This window comes from Eleutherodactylus coqui, chromosome 8 (assembly GCF_035609145.1).
Source record: "Eleutherodactylus coqui strain aEleCoq1 chromosome 8, aEleCoq1.hap1, whole genome shotgun sequence".
NCBI lineage: Eukaryota > Metazoa > Chordata > Amphibia > Anura > Eleutherodactylidae > Eleutherodactylus > Eleutherodactylus coqui.
In genome coordinates, this window is record NC_089844.1 from 6,332,912 (window position 1) to 6,352,495 (window position 19,584).

At 58.5% G+C, this 19,584-nt stretch overlaps 1 protein-coding gene across 9 annotated transcripts in view; it reads left to right on the forward strand.

The window, feature by feature from the left end:
- The window catches only part of R3HDM1 (R3H domain containing 1), a 194,419-nt gene that overhangs the window by 112,594 nt on the left and 62,241 nt on the right, over positions 1–19,584 (forward strand). For 8 of the 9 annotated variants that reach the window (XR_010786309.1, XM_066575155.1, XM_066575148.1 and 5 more), the window contains 8 exons: positions 9,876–9,935; positions 10,805–10,945; positions 13,795–13,903; positions 13,982–14,077; positions 16,066–16,103; positions 16,178–16,228; positions 16,313–16,539; positions 18,928–19,185. Coding sequence is in view for 8 of the 9 variants with exons in the window: in XM_066575155.1 (XP_066431252.1) it covers positions 9,876–9,935; positions 10,805–10,945; positions 13,795–13,903; positions 13,982–14,077; positions 16,066–16,103; positions 16,178–16,228; positions 16,313–16,539; positions 18,928–19,185 (980 nt within the window). In the remaining variant the exon portion in view is untranslated. The remainder of the gene's footprint in view (positions 1–9,875; positions 9,936–10,804; positions 10,946–13,794; positions 13,904–13,981; positions 14,078–16,065; positions 16,104–16,177; positions 16,229–16,312; positions 16,540–18,927; positions 19,186–19,584) is intronic. The other variant, XM_066575154.1, reaches the window with a different exon arrangement.

The following is a 19,584-nucleotide window of genomic DNA, read 5'->3' on the forward strand; positions in this document are numbered from 1 at the left end:
CTTGGCTATGTTGTCCGGGTACAGCGCAGCGCTCCGGTCGGCGGCGGGTGATCTTGGCTATGTTGTCCGGGTACAGCGCAGCGCTCCGGTCGGCGGCGGGTGATCTTGGCTATGTTGTCCAGGTACAGCGCAGCGCTCCGGTCGGCGGGGGGTGATCTTGGCTCTGTTGTCCAGGTACAGCGCAGCGCTCCGGTCGGCGGTGGGTGATTTTGGCTATGTTGTCCAGGTACAGCGCAGCGCTCCGGTCGGCGGGGGGGGTGATTTTGGCTGTGTTGTCCAGGTACAGCGCAGCGCTCCGGTCGGCAGCGGGGGGGTGATCTTGGCTATGTTGTCCAGGTACAGCGCAGCGCTCCGGTCGGCGGGGGGTGATTTTGGCTATGTTGTCCAGGTACAGCGCAGCGCTCCGGTCGGCGGGGGGGGGGGGGTGATCTTGGCTATGTTGTCCGGGTACAGCGCAGCGCTCCGGTCGGCGGCCGGTGATTTTGGCTATGTTGTCCAGGTACAGCGCAGCGCTCCGCTCGGCGGGGGGGGGGGGGGTGATCTTGGCTATGTTGTCCGGGTACAGCGCAGCGCTCCGGTCGGCGGCCGGTGATTTTGGCTATGTTGTCCAGGTACAGCGCAGCGCTCCGGTCGGCGGCGGGTGATTTTGGCTATGTTGTCCAGGTACAGCGCAGCGCTCCGGTCGGCGGGGGGTGATTTTGGCTGTGTTGTCCAGGTACAGCGCAGCGCTCCGGTCGGCAGCGGGGGGGTGATCTTGGCTATGTTGTCCGGGTACAGCGCAGCGCTCCGGTCGGCGGCGGGTGATCTTGGCTATGTTGTCCGGGTACAGCGCAGCGCTCCGGTCGGCGGCGGGTGATCTTGGCTATGTTGTCCAGGTACAGCGCAGCGCTCCGGTCGGCGGGGGGTGATCTTGGCTATGTTGTCCAGGTACAGCGCAGCGCTCCGGTCGGCGGGGGGTGATTTTGGCTATGTTGTCCAGGTACAGCGCAGCGCTCCGGTCGGCGGGGGGGGGGGGGGTGATCTTGGCTATGTTGTCCGGGTACAGCGCAGCGCTCCGGTCGGCGGCCGGTGATTTTGGCTATGTTGTCCAGGTACAGCGCAGCGCTCCGCTCGGCGGGGGGGGGGGGGTGATCTTGGCTATGTTGTCCGGGTACAGCGCAGCGCTCCGGTCGGCGGCCGGTGATTTTGGCTATGTTGTCCAGGTACAGCGCAGCGCTCCGGTCGGCGGCGGGTGATTTTGGCTATGTTGTCCAGGTACAGCGCAGCGCTCCGGTCGGCGGGGGGTGATTTTGGCTGTGTTGTCCAGGTACAGCGCAGCGCTCCGGTCGGCAGCGGGGGGGTGATCTTGGCTATGTTGTCCGGGTACAGCGCAGCGCTCCGGTCGGCGGCGGGTGATCTTGGCTATGTTGTCCGGGTACAGCGCAGCGCTCCGGTCGGCGGCGGGTGATCTTGGCTATGTTGTCCAGGTACAGCGCAGCGCTCCGGTCGGCGGGGGGTGATCTTGGCTATGTTGTCCAGGTACAGCGCAGCGCTCCGGTCGGCGGGGGGTGATTTTGGCTATGTTGTCCAGGTACAGCGCAGCGCTCCGGTCGGCGGGGGGGGGGGGGGTGATCTTGGCTATGTTGTCCGGGTACAGCGCAGCGCTCCGGTCGGCGGCCGGTGATTTTGGCTATGTTGTCCAGGTACAGCGCAGCGCTCCGCTCGGCGGGGGGGGGGGGGTGATCTTGGCTATGTTGTCCGGGTACAGCGCAGCGCTCCGGTCGGCGGCCGGTGATTTTGGCTATGTTGTCCAGGTACAGCGCAGCGCTCCGGTCGGCGGCGGGTGATTTTGGCTATGTTGTCCAGGTACAGCGCAGCGCTCCGGTCGGCGGGGGGTGATTTTGGCTGTGTTGTCCAGGTACAGCGCAGCGCTCCGGTCGGCAGCGGGGGGGTGATCTTGGCTATGTTGTCCGGGTACAGCGCAGCGCTCCGGTCGGCGGCGGGTGATCTTGGCTATGTTGTCCGGGTACAGCGCAGCGCTCCGGTCGGCGGCGGGTGATCTTGGCTATGTTGTCCAGGTACAGCGCAGCGCTCCGGTCGGCGGGGGGTGATCTTGGCTATGTTGTCCAGGTACAGCGCAGCGCTCCGGTCGGCGGGGGGTGATTTTGGCTATGTTGTCCAGGTACAGCGCAGCGCTCCGGTCGGCGGGGGGGGGTGATTTTGGCTATGTTGTCCAGGTACAGCGCAGTGCTCCGGTCGGGGGGGGGGGTGATTTTGGCTATGTTGTCCAGGTACAGCGCAGCGCTCCGCTCGGCGGGGGGGGGGGGGTGATCTTGGCTATGTTGTCCGGGTACAGCGCAGCGCTCCGGTCGGCGGCCGGTGATTTTGGCTATGTTGTCCAGGTACAGCGCAGCGCTCCGGTCGGCGGCGGGTGATTTTGGCTATGTTGTCCAGGTACAGCGCAGCGCTCCGGCCGGCGGCGGCGGGTGATTTTGGCTGTGTTGTCCAGGTACAGCGCAGCGCTCCGGTCGGCAGCGGGGGGGTGATCTTGGCTATGTTGTCCGGGTACAGCGCAGCGCTCCGGTCAGCGGTGGGTGATTTTGGCTATGTTGTCCGGGTACAGCGCAGCGCTCCGGTCGGCGGCGGGTGATCTTGGCTATGTTGTCCGGGTACAGCGCAGCGCTCCGGTCGGCGGCGGGTGATCTTGGCTATGTTGTCCAGGTACAGCGCAGCGCTCCGGTCGGCGGGTGATTTTGGCTATGTTGTCCAGGTACAGCGCAGCGCTCCGGTCGGCGGCGGGTGATCTTGGCTATGTTGTCCAGGTACAGCACAGCGCTCCGGCCGGCGGCGGCGGGTGATTTCGGCTATGTTGTCCAGGTACAGCGCAGCGCTCCGGTCGGCGGGGGGGGTGATTTTGGCTATGTTGTCCAGGTACAGCGCAGCGCTCCGCTCGGCGGGGGGGGGGGGGGTGATCTTGGCTATGTTGTCCGGGTACAGCGCAGCGCTCCGGTCGGCGGCCGGTGATTTTGGCTATGTTGTCCAGGTACAGCGCAGCGCTCCGGTCGGCGGTGGGTGATTTTGGCTATGTTGTCCAGGTACAGCGCAGCGCTCCGGTCGGCGGGGGGTGATTTTGGCTGTGTTGTCCAGGTACAGCGCAGCGCTCCGGTCGGCAGCGGGGGGGTGATCTTGGCTATGTTGTCCGGGTACAGCGCAGCGCTCCGGTCGGCGGCGGGTGATCTTGGCTATGTTGTCCGGGTACAGCGCAGCGCTCCGGTCGGCGGCGGGTGATCTTGGCTATGTTGTCCAGGTACAGCGCAGCGCTCCGGTCGGCGGGGGGTGATCTTGGCTATGTTGTCCAGGTACAGCGCAGCGCTCCGGTCGGCGGGGGGTGATTTTGGCTATGTTGTCCAGGTACAGCGCAGCGCTCCGGTCGGCGGGGGGGGTGATTTTGGCTATGTTGTCCAGGTACAGCGCAGCGCTCCGCTCGGCGGGGGGGGGGGGGGTGATCTTGGCTATGTTGTCCGGGTACAGCGCAGCGCTCCGGTCGGCGGCGGGTGATTTTGGCTATGTTGTCCAGGTACAGCGCAGCGCTCCGGCCGGCGGCGGCGGGTGATTTTGGCTGTGTTGTCCAGGTACAGCGCAGCGCTCCGGTCGGCAGCGGGGGGGTGATCTTGGCTATGTTGTCCGGGTACAGCGCAGCGCTCCGGTCAGCGGTGGGTGATTTTGGCTATGTTGTCCGGGTACAGCGCAGCGCTCCGGTCGGCGGCGGGTGATCTTGGCTATGTTGTCCAGGTACAGCGCAGCGCTCCGGTCGGCGGGTGATTTTGGCTATGTTGTCCAAGTACAGCGCAGCGCTCCGGTCGGCGGCGGGTGATCTTGGCTATGTTGTCCGGGTACAGCGCAGCGCTCCGGTCGTCGGCGGGTGATCTTGGCTATGTTGTCCAGGTACAGCACAGCGCTCCGGCCGGCGGCGGCGGGTGATTTCGGCTATGTTGTCCGGGTACAGCGCAGCGCTCCGGTCGGCCGCCGGCGGTTTTCTCGGGTTCTATCAATTGTTTGGTAAAAAAGAAAATGCTATTTTGCAGACTTCTCGCTCCTTTCTGATATTTATCTTTCGTTCTTGTTGCTTAGCAACCAACCTGTTGGCTTTTGGTATTTAAAGACGCGTTAATAAAGCCTCCGCATCATCTGCCGGTGGTGGAGCCGCCTAGATTAGCGGCATCGGCTGCCGAGCGCTCCTGATGGCGGCCCCGTAACGCTTCCTGAGGTACAGATCCGTGATGACGGTTCGCGCAGCGACAATCCCCGTTATATTCTTGGGCTAAGATCAGGCAGAATCCATATTCTTAGACCAGAACTCCCCTCCCCCCAAACAACAAAGAGATTCCGCAGCAGATTGCGCCACTCTTGGCCGAGTTCACACTGCTGATCTGACGCATGTCTGACTCTACAGGGACACGTGGCGGGTTTACATGTGACTCCCGTGGTGTAAATGCATCGCCCCCGCGGCCGCCGCCATTTCTCGGACTCCCATGCTGCGGCGCCGTGTTGGAGGTGCCCATATAAGTATACACCAGACGCAGACCGCGCCGTATCCCAGTAACGGGGGACTTTGTAGTCAGCAGCACTTGGTAATGCTGCGAGTACAGCGCCTGAATATACGCCATACAGGACATTGGCGCACGTCTAAGGCCAGATTCACATCGTATGGCTGCATCTCGTGCCGACCCAACTGCAGGACTTACCATATGACCTGTCGCCATCATGCTAATGCCTTGTGAAACTGGCCTAGTGGTGCAAACCTATACCAGAAAGTGTTACAGGGGTTGTCCAGTTGTAAACTACTGGTGGCCTCTCGGCCAGCAATAAGGGCTCCATGGGGGTCCGCCACCTCGGACCCCGGATGATCAGCTGTTTGCTTGGCCATGCTTTCATACACTGCGCTGATTGCTGCAGGAAGCAGACAGCTCCATTCTCACTGCAGTGGCCAGGATTGGTATCACAACCCAAGTTCCCATTCACTTCAGTGAAGTTAGGCCTGCAATACCAATCCTGGCCACTGCAGTGAGAATGGAGCTGTCTGCTTCCTGCAGCAATCAGCTCAGTGTATGAAAACATGGCCAAGCAGACAGCTGATTGGTGGGTGCCCTGGCAGCAGGCCTCCACTGATCTACTGTGGACGGCCGATCCTGCTGATGGGCCATCCATAATTACAACTGGATACCCCCTTTAAAATGGGCTTTCTCACAGTAGATTGTGCTGGATGATAAATGTGGAGCATCTTTACACACTTCTGTCTCATTGTATACCACCTATTATTTTGCTTTCTTTATGCCAGTGTAGCATTTAGCCCACGCCCCTTTCCCATGAAGACACACCCCTTTCCCATGAAGACACACCCCTGTCGGGCAAGACTCAAATAAATGTGGTGGCTGCATAGAGAACCTGGTTGTGTAGTCATGTAAGGCGGCCCGATGCAGGGACTTACCCTCTTAACCTTAAGAGCAGAGTGTTCGGCCATATTGGTTGTCGCCAGGTTCCCACATTGCGCAATAATTGGTGGGACCGCAGCGCATCCACTCAGGTGACACGGAGCTGCGGGCCGTCCGTGGGGCGCCGCTTATCTTCTCGTGGACCCCTTTACTTTGTGAATTGGTCATTGTTAAAGCTGGAGGATGCCCCGATGGGAGCCGGACCCCCTCATCATATGGGGTGGGAGCTGCAGCCGCCCTCCTTGTCAGCCGGACCCCCTCATCTTATGGGGTGAGAGCTGCAGCCGCCCTCTTCATCAGCCGGACCCCCTCATCATATGGGGTGGAAGCTGCAGCCGCCCTCCTCATCAGCCAGACCCCCTCATCTTATGGGGTGGGAGCTGCAGCCGCCCTCCTCGTCAGCCGGACCCCCTCATCATATGGGGTGGGAGCTGCAGCCGCCCTGCTCGTCAGCCGGACCCCCTCATCTTATAGGGTGGGAGCTGCAGCCGCCCTCCTCGTCAGCCTGACCCCCTCATCTTATGGGGTGGGAGCTGCAGCCGCCCTCCTCGTCAGCCTGACCCCCTCATCTTATGGGGTGGGAGCTGCAGCCGCCCTCCTCGTCAGTCGGACCCCCTCATCTTATAGGGTGGGAGCTGCAGCCGCCCTCCTCGTCAGCCGGACCCCCTCATCTTACGGGGTGGGAGCTGCAGCCGCCCTCCTCGTCAGCCGGACCCCCTCATCTTACGGGGTGGGAGCTGCAGCCGCCCTCCTCATCAGCCGGACCCCCTCATCTTACGGGGTGGGAGCTGCAGCCGCCCTCCTCATCAGCCGGACCCCCTCATCTTACGGGGTGGGAGCTCCAGCCGCCCTCTTCGTCAGTCGGACCCCCTCATCTTATGGGGTGGGAGCTCCAGCCGCCCTCTTCGTCAGTCGGACCCCCTCATCTTACGGGGTGGGAGCTGCAGCCGCCCTCCTCGTCAGCCGGACCCCCTCATCTTATGGGGTGGGAGCTGCAGCCGCCCTCTTCATCAGTCGGACCCCCTCATCTCATGGGGTGGGAGCTGCAGCCGCCCTCCTCGGCAGTCGGACCCCCTCATTTTATGGGGTGGGAGCTGCAGCCGCCCTCCTCATCAGTCGGACCCCCTCATCTTATGGGGTGGGAGCTGCAGCCGCCCTCCTCGTCAGCCGGACCCCCTCATCTTATGGGGTGGGAGCTGCAGCCGCCCTCCTCGTCAGCTGGACCCCCTCATCTTACGGGGTGGGAGCTGCAGCCGCCCTCTTCATCAGTCGGACCCCCTCATCTTATGGGGTGGGAGCTGCAGCCGCCCTCCTCATCAGCCGGACCCCCTCATCTTATGGGGTGGGAGCTGCAGCCGCCCTCCTCGTCAGCCGGACCCCCTCATCTTATGGGGTGAGAGCTGCAGCCGCCCTCCTCGTCAGCCAGCCCCCTCATCTTACGGGGTGGGAGCTGCAGCCGCCCTCTTCATCAGTCGGACCCCCTCATCATATGGGGTGGGAGCTGCAGCCGCCCTCTTCATCAGCCGGACCCCCTCATCTTATAGGGTGGGAGCTGCAGCCGCCCTCCTCGTCAGCCGGACCCCCTCATCTTACGGGGTGGGAGCTGCAGCCGCCCTCTTCATCAGCCGGACCCCTCATCTTATAGGGTGGGAGCTGCAGCCGCCCTCCTCATCAGCCGGACCCCCTCATCATATGGGGTGGAAGCTGCAGCCGCCCTCCTCGTCAGCCGGACCCCCTCATCTTATGGGGTGGGAGCTGCAGCCGCCCTCCTCGTCAGCCGGACCCCCTCATCTTATGGGGTGGGAGCTGCAGCCGCCCTCCTCGTCAGCCGGACCCCCTCATCTTATGGGGTGGGAGCTGCAGCCGCCCTCCTCGTCAGTCGGACCCCCTCATCTTATGGGGTGGGAGCTGCAGCCGCCCTCCTCATCAGTCGGACCCCCTCATCTTATGGGGTGGGAGCTGCAGCCGCCCTCCTCGTCAGCTGAACCCCCTCATCTTACGGGGTGGGAGCTGCAGCCACCCTCCTTGTCAGCCGGACCCCCTCATCTTATAGGGTGAGAGCTGCAGCCGCCCTCCTCGTCAGTCGGACCCCCTCATCTTATGGGGTGGGAGCTGCAGCCGCCCTCTTCATCAGTCGGACCCCCTCATCTTATGGGGTGGGAGCTGCAGCCGCCCTCATCGTCAGCCGGACCCCCTCATCTTATAGGGTGAGAGCTGCAGCCGCCCTCCTCGTCAGCCGGACCCCCTCATCTTATGGGGTGAGAGCTGCAGCCGCCCTCCTCGTCAGCCGGACCCCCTAATCTTATGGGGCAGCTAGGATTGTATTCCCAAATATCTGCATTCAGTCGGGACCTTTCTGGTCATTTTTGGGCTAAGCCCCCAAGTGCAGCCCCCGACGTGGACCTGTTCTATTTCCAGCACTCGAGCTTTCAGAAGTCTTAATCCTTTGTTGCAGCTACAATTCGGCACCTGCTGTGCTCGCTCAGGCGGCGGCCGCGCCATTGTCTCTCCGCCGTACCGCCCTGATGCATGACACTGCATGCAGGAGACTGTAATAGACACTGCGGCGTGGGAGGGGGCTGCATATATGGGGGGCCAACAAATCAAAGACTTGGCCAGATTATTTCTACTTCTGCATTTCCAGCTTCTCGCTTCCACTTGCCATGCTATTAAGTGCTGGATGCCACTAGTGACGGGTATGGGGCGCTCTGGGAGTGCCAAGCTGCTAGACAATGCACAATGTGTACTTCGTCCTGACTTGGCATACTTGGGGCATACCTCATGGGAATGTGTGAGCTGCAAAGTGGGTCCATTTTCTGGCCCTCAAGTACATACTTGGATATATGTATGTAATGTGGAGAATAAGTGTAGCTGCTCGATGCCAGCTGGGTGCATGGGTGCGGCCCTGGGAGCCAGCTTGGGTGCATGGATGCGGCCCCGGGAGGCAGCTGGGTGCATGGATGCGGCCCCGGGAGGCAGCTGGGTGCATGGATGCGGCCCCGGGAGGCAGCTGGGTGCATGGATGCGGCCCCGGGAGGCAGCTGGGTGCATGGATGCGGCCCTGGGAGCCAGCATGGATGCGGCCTCGGGAGCCAGCTGGGTGCATGGATGCGGCCCCGGGAGCCAGCTTGGTGCATGGAGGCGGCCCTGGGAGCCAGCTGGGTGCATGGATGCGGCCCCGGGAGCCAGCTGCGTGCATGGATGCGGCCTCGGGAGCCAGCTGGGTGCATGGATGCGGCCTCGGGAGCCAGCTGGGTGCATGGATGCGGCCCCGGGAGCCAGCTTGGTGCATGGATGCGGCCCCGGGAGCCAGCTTGGTGCATGGATGCGGCCCCGGGAGCCAGCTTGGTGCATGGATGCGGCCCCGAGAGCCAGCTGGGTGCATGGATGCGGCCCCGAGAGCCAGCTGGGTGCATGGATGCGGCCCCGAGAGCCAGCTGGGTGCATGGATGCGGCCCCGAGAGCCAGCTGGGTGCATGGATGCGGCCCCGGGAGCCAGCTGGGTGCATGGATGCGGCCCCGGGAGCCAGCTGGGTGCATGGATGCGGCCCCGGGAGCCAGCTGGGTGCATGGATGCGGCCCCGGGAGCCAGCTTGGTGCATGGAGGCGGCCCTGGGAGCCAGCTGGGTGCATGGATGCGGCCTCGGGAGCCAGCTGGGTGCATGGATGCGGCCTCGGGAGCCAGCTGGGTGCATGGATGCGGCCCCGAGAGCCAGCTGGGTGCATGGATGCGGCCCCGAGAGCCAGCTGGGTGCATGGATGCGGCCCCGGGAGCCAGCTGGGTGCATGGATGCGGCCCCGGGAGCCAGCTGGGTGCATGGATGCGGCCCCCGGGAGCCAGCTGGGTGCATGGATGCGGCCCCGGGAGCCAGCTGGGTGCATGGATGCGGCCTCGGGAGCCAGCTGGGTGCATGGGTGCGGCCCCGGGAGCCAGCTGGGTGTATGGAGTGTGGTAGAAGGAGGTTAGAGTGTATATACAGTAATCGATATGGATGCCAGCCCGAGATCCGGCAGTAGAAGCGGCCGCGGTACGTAGCTTGTTCCTGGCATGCTGGCGCCATATGGGAGGATCATGTGCACAGGGTTTTGTGCCCCCGCATCATTCTGTCGTTCCCTCCTGCCGGAGACAGAAGAAGGGGGAAGGGACTCTATGTCTGAGCAGCCAGCCGCCCTTCGGATGGTTTTCATAATTGATGATCTGGCTCCGCCATTAACCAAACTAATTAATATTAATTTAAATGGTGATTAGGATTGAATTAGAGATGGAGAAAGCCGGCCGCGGATTAGAAAGCGTCACGGTGGAGAGAGAAACTCTTCAGACTATTAGTGAGAAATCAATAAATAGAACTTGACTCTGTTATTATCTGCCGGTCGTAACTCAGATGATGTTTTACTGTCTTGTAGGGACAGAATGATGCTGCTCAAGTTGGAACAGGACATATTAGATTTTATTTCCACCAACGAGTAAGTAGAACGTTTCCATGTGTGCATGGCGATGTGTTCTAGCGCCCCCTGGTGGCCTCTGATGTGTGCATGGAGTTCTGCACTAGATGTGTACTAGCGCCCCCTGGTGGCCTCCGATGGGTGCATGGAGTTCTGCACTAGATGCGTTCTAGCGCCCCCTGGTGGCCTCTGATGTGTGCATGGAGTTCTGCACTAGATGAGTTCTAGCGCCCCCCTGGTGGCCTCTGATGTGTGCATGGAGTTCTGCACTAGATGAGTTCTAGCGCTCCCTGGTGGCCTCTGATGTGTGCATGGAATTCTGCACTAGATGAGTTCTAGCGCCCCCTGGTGGCCTCCGATGTGTGCATGGAGTTCTGCACTAGATGCGTTCTAGCACCTCCTGGTGGCCTCTGATGTGTACCTGGAGTTCTGCACTAGATGTGTTCTAGCGCCCCCTGGTGGCCTCTGATGTGTGCATGGAGTTCTGCACTAGATGAGTTCTAGCTCCCCCTGGTGGCCTCCGATGTGTGCATGGAGTTCTGCACTAGATGCGTTCTAGCGCCCCCTGGTGGCCTCTGATGTGTGCATGGAGTTCTGCACTAGATGAGTTCTAGCGCCCCCCTGGTGGCCTCTGATGTGTACATGGAATTCTGCACTAGATGAGTTCTAGCGCCCCCTGGTGGCCTCTGATGTGTACATGGAGTTCTGCACTAGATGAGTTCTAGCGCCCCCTGGTGGCCTCCGATGTGTGCATGGAGTTCTGCACTAGATGCGTAGTAGTATTGTGTGGCCATACAAGAGTCCTTCCACGCTGTTGGTTGTACCAGGTGATATAGATATATACATATATACAACACTTGTGACGCTCCGTCTCTTCGGGATCTTCGTAGAATTCAACGTAAGAAGTTCCCTCCGATGACCTCCTACCACCGGATGCTCCTCCACCGAGTCGCCGCCTACTTCGGCCTCGATCACAATGTGGACCAGAGCGGCAAATCTGTTATTGTGAACAAAACCAGCAATACAAGAATGTGAGTACTTCGATAACCTGTTCACAAGCAAGTATGTACTTGGCTATACAGCGCCCCTCTCATTTGTGTTTGTGTCTGGTATTGCAGCTTATACCCTCAAGTATTATGTGTTGGGGGCAGATTGCCCGTATCATCTAATAACACAGTGCAGATGATGAGAACAGACGGTAATTAAATCAATTCTGTTCGTTTGTGAGGTCCGTGCGCTGTTGTGATACAAGTGCTCGGGACGTTCGGGGTTGGTGAGGTCCCTGCGCTGGTGGGATAGAAGGGCTCGGGACGCTCGGGGTTGGTGAGGTCCCTGCGCTGGTGGGATAGAAGGGCTCAGGGCGTTCGGGGTTGGTGAGGTCCCTACGCTGGTGGAATAGAAAGGCTCGGGGTGTTTGGGGTTCGTGAGGTCCCTGCGCTGGTGGGATAGAAGGGCTCGGTGCGTTTAGGGTTGGTGAGGTCCCTGCACTGGTGATAGAAAGGCTTGGGGGCATACAGGGTTGGTGAGGTCCCTGCGCTGGTGGGATAGAAGGGCTCGGTGCGTTTAGGGTTGGTGAGGTCCCTGCGCTGGTGGAATAGAAAGGCTCGGGACGTTCGGGGTTGGTGAGTTCTCTGCGCTGGTGATAGAAAGGCTTGGGGGCATACAGGGTTGGTGAGGTCCCTGCGCTGGTGGGATAGAAGGGCTCGGGACATTCGGGGTTGGTGAGGTCCCTGCGCTGGTGGAATAGAAAGGCTCGGGACGTTCGGGGTTGGTGAGTTCTCTGCGCTGTTGTGATACAAGTGCTCGGGACGTTCGGGGTTGGTGAGGTCCCTGCGCTGGTGGGTTAGAAGGGCTCGGGACGTCCAAGGTTGGTGAGGTCTTGGCGCTGGTGGGATAGAAGGGCTCGGGGCATTCGGGGTTGGTGAGTTCTCTGCGCTGTTGTGATACAAGTGCTTGGGACGTTCGGGGTTGGTGAGGTCCCTGCGCTGGTGGGTTAGAAGGGCTCGGGGCGTTCGGGGTTGGTGAGTTCTCTGCGCTGTTGTGATACAAGTGCTCGGGACGTTTGGGGTTGGTGAGGTCCCTACGCTGGTGGAATAGAAAGGCTCAGGGTGTTTGGGGTCGGTTAGGTCCCTGCACTGGTGGGATAGGAGGACTCGGGGCATTTGGGGTTGGTGAGGTCCCTGCGCTGTTGGGATACAAGTGCTCGGGACGTCCAAGGTTGGTGAGGTCTTGGCGCTGGTGGGATAGAAGGGCTCGGGGCGTTTAGGGTTGGTGAGGTCCCTGCGCTGGTGATAGAAAGGCTTGGGGGCATACAGGGTTGGTGAGGTCCCTGCGCTGTTGGGATACAAGTGCTCAGGGCATTCAGGGTTGGTGAGGTCCCTGCAGTGTTGGAATAGAAGGGCTCGGGGTGTTTGGGGTTGGTGAGGTCCCTGCGATGGTGGAATAGAAGGGCTCGGGGTGTTTGGGGTTGGTGAGGTCCCTGTGCTGGTGGGATAGAAGTGCTCGGGACGTTCGGGGTTGCTGAGGTCCCTGCGCTGGTGGGATAGAAGTGCCCGGGACGTTCGGGGTTGGTGAGTTCCCTGCGCTGGTGGGATAGAAGGGCTCGGTGCGTTTAGGGTTGGTGAGGTCCCTGCGCTGGTGGAATAGAAAGGCTCGGTGCGTTTAGGGTTGGTGAGGTCCCTGCGCTGGTGGAATAGAAAGGCTCGGGACGGTCGGGGTTGGTGAGTTCTCTGCGCTGTTGTGATACAAGTGCTCGGGACGTTCGGGGTTGGTGAGGTCCCTGCGCTGGTGGGTTAGAAGGGCTCGGTGCGTTCGGGGTTGGTGAGTTCTCTGCGCTGTTGTGATACAAGTGCTTGGGACGTTCGGGGTTGGTGAGGTCCCTGCGCTGGTGGGTTAGAAGGGCTCGGAGCGTTCGGGGTTGGTGAGTTCTCTGCGCTGTTGTGATACAAGTGCTCGGGACGTTCGGGGTTGGTGAGGTCCCTGCGCTGGTGGGTTAGAAGGGCTCGGGGCGTTCGGGGTTGGTGAGGTCCCTGCGCTGGTGGGATACAAGTGCTCGGGACGTTCGGGGTTGGTGAGGTCCCTGCGCTGGTGGGATAGAAGTGCTTGGGACGTTCGGGGTTGGTGAGGTCCCTGCGCTGGTGGGATAGAAGGGCTCGGGGCGTTCGGGGTTGGTGAGTTCTCTGCGCTGTTGTGATACAAGTGCTCGGGACGTTCGGGGTTGGTGAGGTCCCTGCGCTGGTGGGTTAGAAGGGCTCGGGGCGTTCGGGGTTGGTGAGGTCCCTGCGCTGTTGTGATACAAGTGCTCGGGACGTTCGGGGTTGGTGAGGTCCCTGCGCTGGTGGGTTAGAAGGGCTCGGGGCGTTCGGGGTTGGTGAGGTCCCTGCGCTGTTGTGATACAAGTGCTCGGGACGTTCGGGGTTGGTGAGGTCCCTACGCTGGTGGGATAGAAAGGCTTAGGGTGTTTGGGATTGGTGAGGTCCCTGCGCTGGTGGGATAGAAGGGCTCCGGGCATTCGGGGACATGCTGCCAGGAAGGATTCGAAGGGGTGTTTCTGCCTGGGACTTGCGCACCTGGTTGTGATCCTTGTCGTGCTTCTCGCCGTTCGGCGCTCTGCCTCGCTGCATAGAAAGGCTTCAGTCCTGTTGGATTATTTGTGTAATAAAAGGTGACAAGTGTTTATTGTGCGCCGTCGGCTGCCGCTCGGAGGAATTACACTTAATGAAGGGCAGGAAATGCTCATCTGTCAGATACATTGCGGCATTTCTTGCTCTTGGTTTTTGTAGCGCCCACTGCTTGAAATCTGCAGGAACTTCTACATGATCGGATGTTAAAAGCCACGTCTTACATCGAATATTAATAAGCTTCTAATATTTCCTTCCAGCCCTGATCAGAAATTTGAAGAACATATCAAGGATGAGAAGAGCATGGACTTCCAGAAGCGTTACATCCTTAAAAGGGATAACTCCAGCCTGGACAAAGAGGACAGTCAGGTGGGTGCTGCTGCGGTCCCCTTGTCGGATACCCCGGCCCATGCTCCGGTCCTGCAGCTAACCCCTTTCTGTGCACAGATGAGGATGAGGTTGAAAGAGGACAGGAGAAGCAAGTCCATTGAAGAACGGGAGGAGGAATACCAGAGGGCGAGGGAACGGATATTTGCGCAAGAAGTTAGTGGAATGTTTTAAGTCTCTCTTCCCGTTTTTATTTTTCTTATAAATGTCTGTCACATGTTAGAAATGCGCACAAAGGTGCCCGCCTGCCTCGGCCTCCCAATGGTGCATGTGCACATTCAGGATTTCAGTAACACTACAGAGGGTTGCACTTTACTTTGTTTCATGTTGTGTGTTTTTGGACTATAAAATGCAACCATGGTTAGACAACAGAAAATAAGAAAACGTTTCCCTGGTGGTCTAGAATAGTGCAGGGGTTACTGTGAGTTCTGGTGGTCTAGTATAGTGGAGGGGTTAGTGTGAGCTTTTGTGGTCTAGTGTAGTGAAGGGGTTAGTGTTGTCAGCTCTGGTGGTCTAGAGTAGTGGAAAGTTAGTGTGGCCTCTGGTGGTCTAGAGAAGTGGAGTGGTTGGTGTGAGCTCTGGTGGTCTAGTATAGTGGAGTAAAGGAAATGAAAAAGGAGGGTGGAGCAAGACCCAGTGAGGGTGGTGGTATATTTCTGGAGTACAAAGTGTTTCCAATGATGGAGTATTTCGAATGGTGGAGGTGCTGCCAACAAGATGACGCTCCACCAGGGTGGGCGTGAGTGTAGCAAAAAGGATGTGAAAAAAAATGGTATGGAGGCGCAACCCTCTAAGCCACTAGAAGATGTAGATGAAGGTCCAATGTGTGATGGGGAAAGCACTTTTTTTATTATTTCACAAATTAAAAACCAGCAATAGAAAACGCGTTTCAGGGACGAACCCCTTCGTCAGTTCGGCTGGATAGGACAACAGGATGCCTGGGGGTGACACAATTCCAAAGGTGTTTTGGATGTGTCGGAGGTCCTGTGTTTGCAGGGAGACAGGGGAGAAAGTGCTTTTGGTGTGAGCTCTGGTGGTCTAGTGTAGTGGAGGGGTAATGTCAGCTCTACTGGTCTAGGGCAGCGGAGGGGTAAGTGTCAGCTCTACTGGTCTAGGGCAGCGGAGGGGTTAGTGTCAGCTCTACTGGTCTAGGGCAGCGGAGGGGTTAGTGTCAGCTCTGGTGGTCTAGTACAGTGGAGAGGTTAGTGTCAGCTCTGGTGGTCTAGTACAGTGGAGAGGTTAGTGTCAGCTCTAGTGGTCTAGTACAGTGGAGAGGTTGGTGTGAGCTCTGGTGGTCTAGTACAGTGGAGAGGTTAGTGTCAGCTCTGGTGGTCTAGTACAGTGGAGAGGTTGGTGTGAGCTCTGGTGGTCTAGTACAGTGGAGAGGTTAGTGTCAGCTCTGGTGGTCTAGTACAGTGGAGAGGTTGGTGTGAGCTCTGGTGGTCTAGTACAGTGGAGAGGTTAGTGTCAGCTCTGGTGGTCTAGTACAGTGGAGAGGTTGGTGTGAGCTCTGGTGGTCTAGTACAGTGGAGGGATTAGTGTCAGTTCTACTGGTCTAGGGCAGCGGAGGGGTAAGTGTCAGCTCTAGTGGTCTAGGGCAGCGGAGGGGTAAGTGTCAGCTCTACTGGTCTAGGGCAGCGGAGGGGTAAGTGTCAGCTCTACTGGTCTAGGGCAGCGGAGGGGTTAGTGTCAGCTCTACTGGTCTAGGGCAGCGCAGGGGTAAGTGTCAGCTCTACTGGTCTAGGGCAGTGTTTCTCAAGTACCTCTCATAAAATGAGGATCTCTTATAGAGAGAACAGCTGTGGCAATTTAAGTCACTGACAATGATTGTCACTTGTGCAATACTAAAACCGTCCTGAGAACCTGACCTGGTTGGGGTACGTGAGGGTGGATTTGAGAAACGCTGCTGCAGGGTAGGGAAGAGGTTTGTGCCGTTGACTCTGGTGGTCTGGGGTATTCCTTTTCTGGCGGCCGTGGGTTGAAATGTGGTTCATATCATGTATAATTCCCTGGTGGCCTAGGGTTGAAGCGAGGTTTACATTTCCTGGTGGCGCCTGCTGGGACGTCTGCCATGAAGTTACTGTGTTGTAGTAGTTGTGTGTGCATGCGGAGTAACGGCTGCTCCTCCCTCTTCTCTCCGCCAGTCCCTGTGTTCTCAGGAGAACTTTCTCACGGACAAAAGGTAAGCGCCGTCCGCACGTCTCTACGCACCGCAGGAAGAGCTGCGTCCCATTAACTTGTGTTAAACCCCCGCAGAATCCAGGAGGAGGAGTGTAGTCTGACGCAGCAGCGGCGGCAGATCTTTAGGTATTTGGCTCCTCCCCCTTGTCGCATGTCTGTCCGGCTTGTCTTCCTTCCATATCTTTACAGTCCAGTTGTATAAACTTTCAGGATCAATAAAGACGCCTCAGGTAGATCAGGCAACAGCCTCTTCAGCAGTACAGAGACCGATGTCAAGTATAATGAGCCTCGCCCCTGGAGCAGTACCGACTCCGACAGCTCCATCCGAAACCTGAAGCCCGCTGTCACCAAAGCCAGCAGCTTCAGTGGGATTTCGGTTTTGACGCGAGGGGATAGCTCTGGAAGCAACAAAAGCACAGGCAGGCTTTCCAAAACAGGTATCAGCGGTGGCGCCGCGCCGGCCGGCCGGCCAGGCCACGGCTCCGTCTTTATGCTTGAGTTGTGTGTGTGCTTCTTGTGTTCCACGTTTGTAGATTTGTCGCAGCTTCTAGGTTTAAGATGGCGGTCGGGGCTTGTGACCAGAGCATGCATGTGGGGGGCAGCCAGAAGGTTCCGGAAGCAGGGGATCTCGGGGGATGCAGTAGTCATGGGCTCGTAACCCTTGCCCTTGAGAGTGCCATTCTTCCGATGGTCATCGAGTGGGTAGAGCAGAGGGCACCTAGTGTTCACTTGTAGGCGAGCCAGCAGAGCTTACACTCTACAGTCTGCCATGGATCATGCAATGGACACTGTGGCGCGCTCTTTAATGGCTGCAGTACCCAACACAGCCCATAGGCAAGGGTGGCGCTATCTCATAAATCCCTTTAAGAAACAACCCTTGAGAAACGGCGACGGGAGTCCTTGACTGGAACAGGCCTGTAGCCGGCAGAGCGACGGGAGGGCGAGGACTGTTGGCCATTCACTTTGCCCACCTCCTCCCCAACTAGTGCCCGCTCCCTGGTTGGCCTTCTATTTAGACTCCCTCTGATCCGGTGCCTGGGCCGGTCACATTCATAAGCCTGTAAGTTAACCCCTTCGTGACTGCAATGCGCCTTCTTGTTGATGGGCTTTAAACCTGCACATACATCTTTATAAGGCGGGTGGCTTGGTGACTACTGACAGCCCGGCTCCTGCTCTAACCTCAGATCCTGGCAGGTTAACCCCTTACATGCCACAATCAATAACTGCAGCCTGTAGGCAGATGAAGGGTCACCCATCAGTACCGATGAGTACAAAGGCCTCCGTGCCTGCCATGTAACTCAGCCTGTTAGGCCCCGCCTCCGGCAGAGTGTAGTGGGCTGCTGTCCTAGGCGGAGTAGAGTGCACTACATAAGTAATGCAGTGTACTATCCTAGCAGTCCAATGATCTCCTTCAAGGGAGTATAAAATAGTGTCAAACGTCCGTTATGAGGCAGGTTGTCAGCAGCATCCGTTCATGTTAGACCCCAGACGATCGCTGCGATGCCTTACAGGGCGGAGCCACCATAGAGACCCGCTGATCAGCGCATGGACCTAAGGTGGTGCCGGCCCTTGTACAGCCTGCTCCTGCAGGGGAGATGTGGTACTGCATGGCGGCTGTTCACATCAATGTGTCATGTCCTCTCTCCTACGGGTACCACTTCATATTATTGCGCTGTTTTACAGGACCGAGGGGGCACATACTTTTTATCTGATGGTTTATTAGCAGCTTTGGCATCTTTCCAACTCCTGTGTTTAGGTCGTCCACACCCCACATGGTCCTGCTAGCTCTTCCACCCATGAGGTCTAGATCCGCAGAGCTGGGGTTTCTCCTGCCTTCGGCCTCTTCTGTCCTTGCAGGACTGTAGTTAGTGGTAGGGCCCTCGGCGTGGCGCTCCGTGGTGCTGCCCTCTGCAGAATGGCTGGGCTTTGCATGGTGTACCTGCATGCCTTGTTCTATCAGTGGTTAAAGGGGACCTCATAGGACTTTCTCTCTGCGGGACTATGTATAATTCAGCCGGTCTTTTCTTTCTGGATGGCTAACACTGTAGAGTAACGATATGCTTGTCTGAAGTCACCGGTTGAGCACAAGTTTAAAGGGGTTGCCCAGTTGTAAAACTATTGATGGCCTATGCACAGGATAAGCTATCACTGGTAGATCAGCAGGGGTCTGCCGCCCAGGACCCAGTTGATCAGCTTTTTGCTGGGCTGGTGTGCTCGTGCACTGAACTGATTTCTGCAGGAAGCAGACAGCTCCACTCTCACTGCAGTGGCCAGGTTTGGTATTACAGGCAAAGTTCCCATTGAAATGAATGGCTTGTAATACCAAGCCTAGCCACTGCAGTGGGAGCGGAGCTGTCCTCTTCCTGCAGATAACAGCTCCGTGCCTGAACACACCAGCTTAGCGAACAGCTGATCAGCGGGGGGTGCCAGGGTGTGGAACCCTGCCAGTCTACTATTAGTTTACAACTGGGCAACCCCTTTAAAGGGCATGCCTACCCTTGACCACAATATTGTTTCTTCATACAAGCCCAAAATTTTCTGCTGAGACCACCCAAAACGCATGAAGACAAACTGTCCACTGACTGTCAGTCAGCGGTGCTGGAGGTGCCTGGCAGCTGCTTATCTCTGCACATGAGGGGGTCCACCTTTAACCCTTTGCTACTTGCATGCTTTGCTTGATGTGCTTCTTGCCTCCCTCGGTTGCCACCATTGGTGCCCCGGCAGTGCTGGCAGCGGAGGGGTTAACGTCTTGCCGATATCACTGTGCATGCTGTTGTGTTTCTGGAGGTACAATACCGTGTTTTCTCCTTGCTCCTCTCCCGTAGGTTCAGAGTCTTCTAGTAGTGTAGGGTCGTCCAGAGGGTCTCTGTCTCTGTCCCAGCAGCCTCTTCCCGGTCCCGCTGTAAGCCAGCCTTCCCATGACGCCGCCGCCGCCGTCTATCCGCCTGTCAGCGCTAGTAATTCTCTCTCCTTTGATGGCGGCTTAAGTGGCCCAGTGGCTCCGTCTAGCACTAGCTTCTTTTTGCTTCCCTTGGAAGCCACTGGCATTCCACCCGGCAGCATTCTGATCAACCCGCAAACAGGTTTGTACTGCGTGTGTGGCGGCATCGGGCCGCGCTCCTCCGTGTGTTTATATCCTGTCTGTCGCACCCTACGCAATTCTTATGTGGTGAAGCAATGCTGGCCGGTCATGTGGCCCCTGTGAAACTACTAATACACCCTCTGACCTAGTCCGGCGGAAGTCCTGTACTTACCTCCCCCTGTGTGAGCGCTGGAAGCCGCCACTGAAGGCATTCTAACTTTACAATGGCCGGACTACAAGGCTCAATGCACTGAGTGGCTGTTTCCAGCGCGAATGACGGGGGAGGTAAGTATAACACATCGCTGGACTTAGCGGGGCACTTACTTGTAGCTCGTATGCTTCTCTCCAATATCCATAACACGGCATCGGAGCCAGTATATTATTACCTTAAAGTCACGTA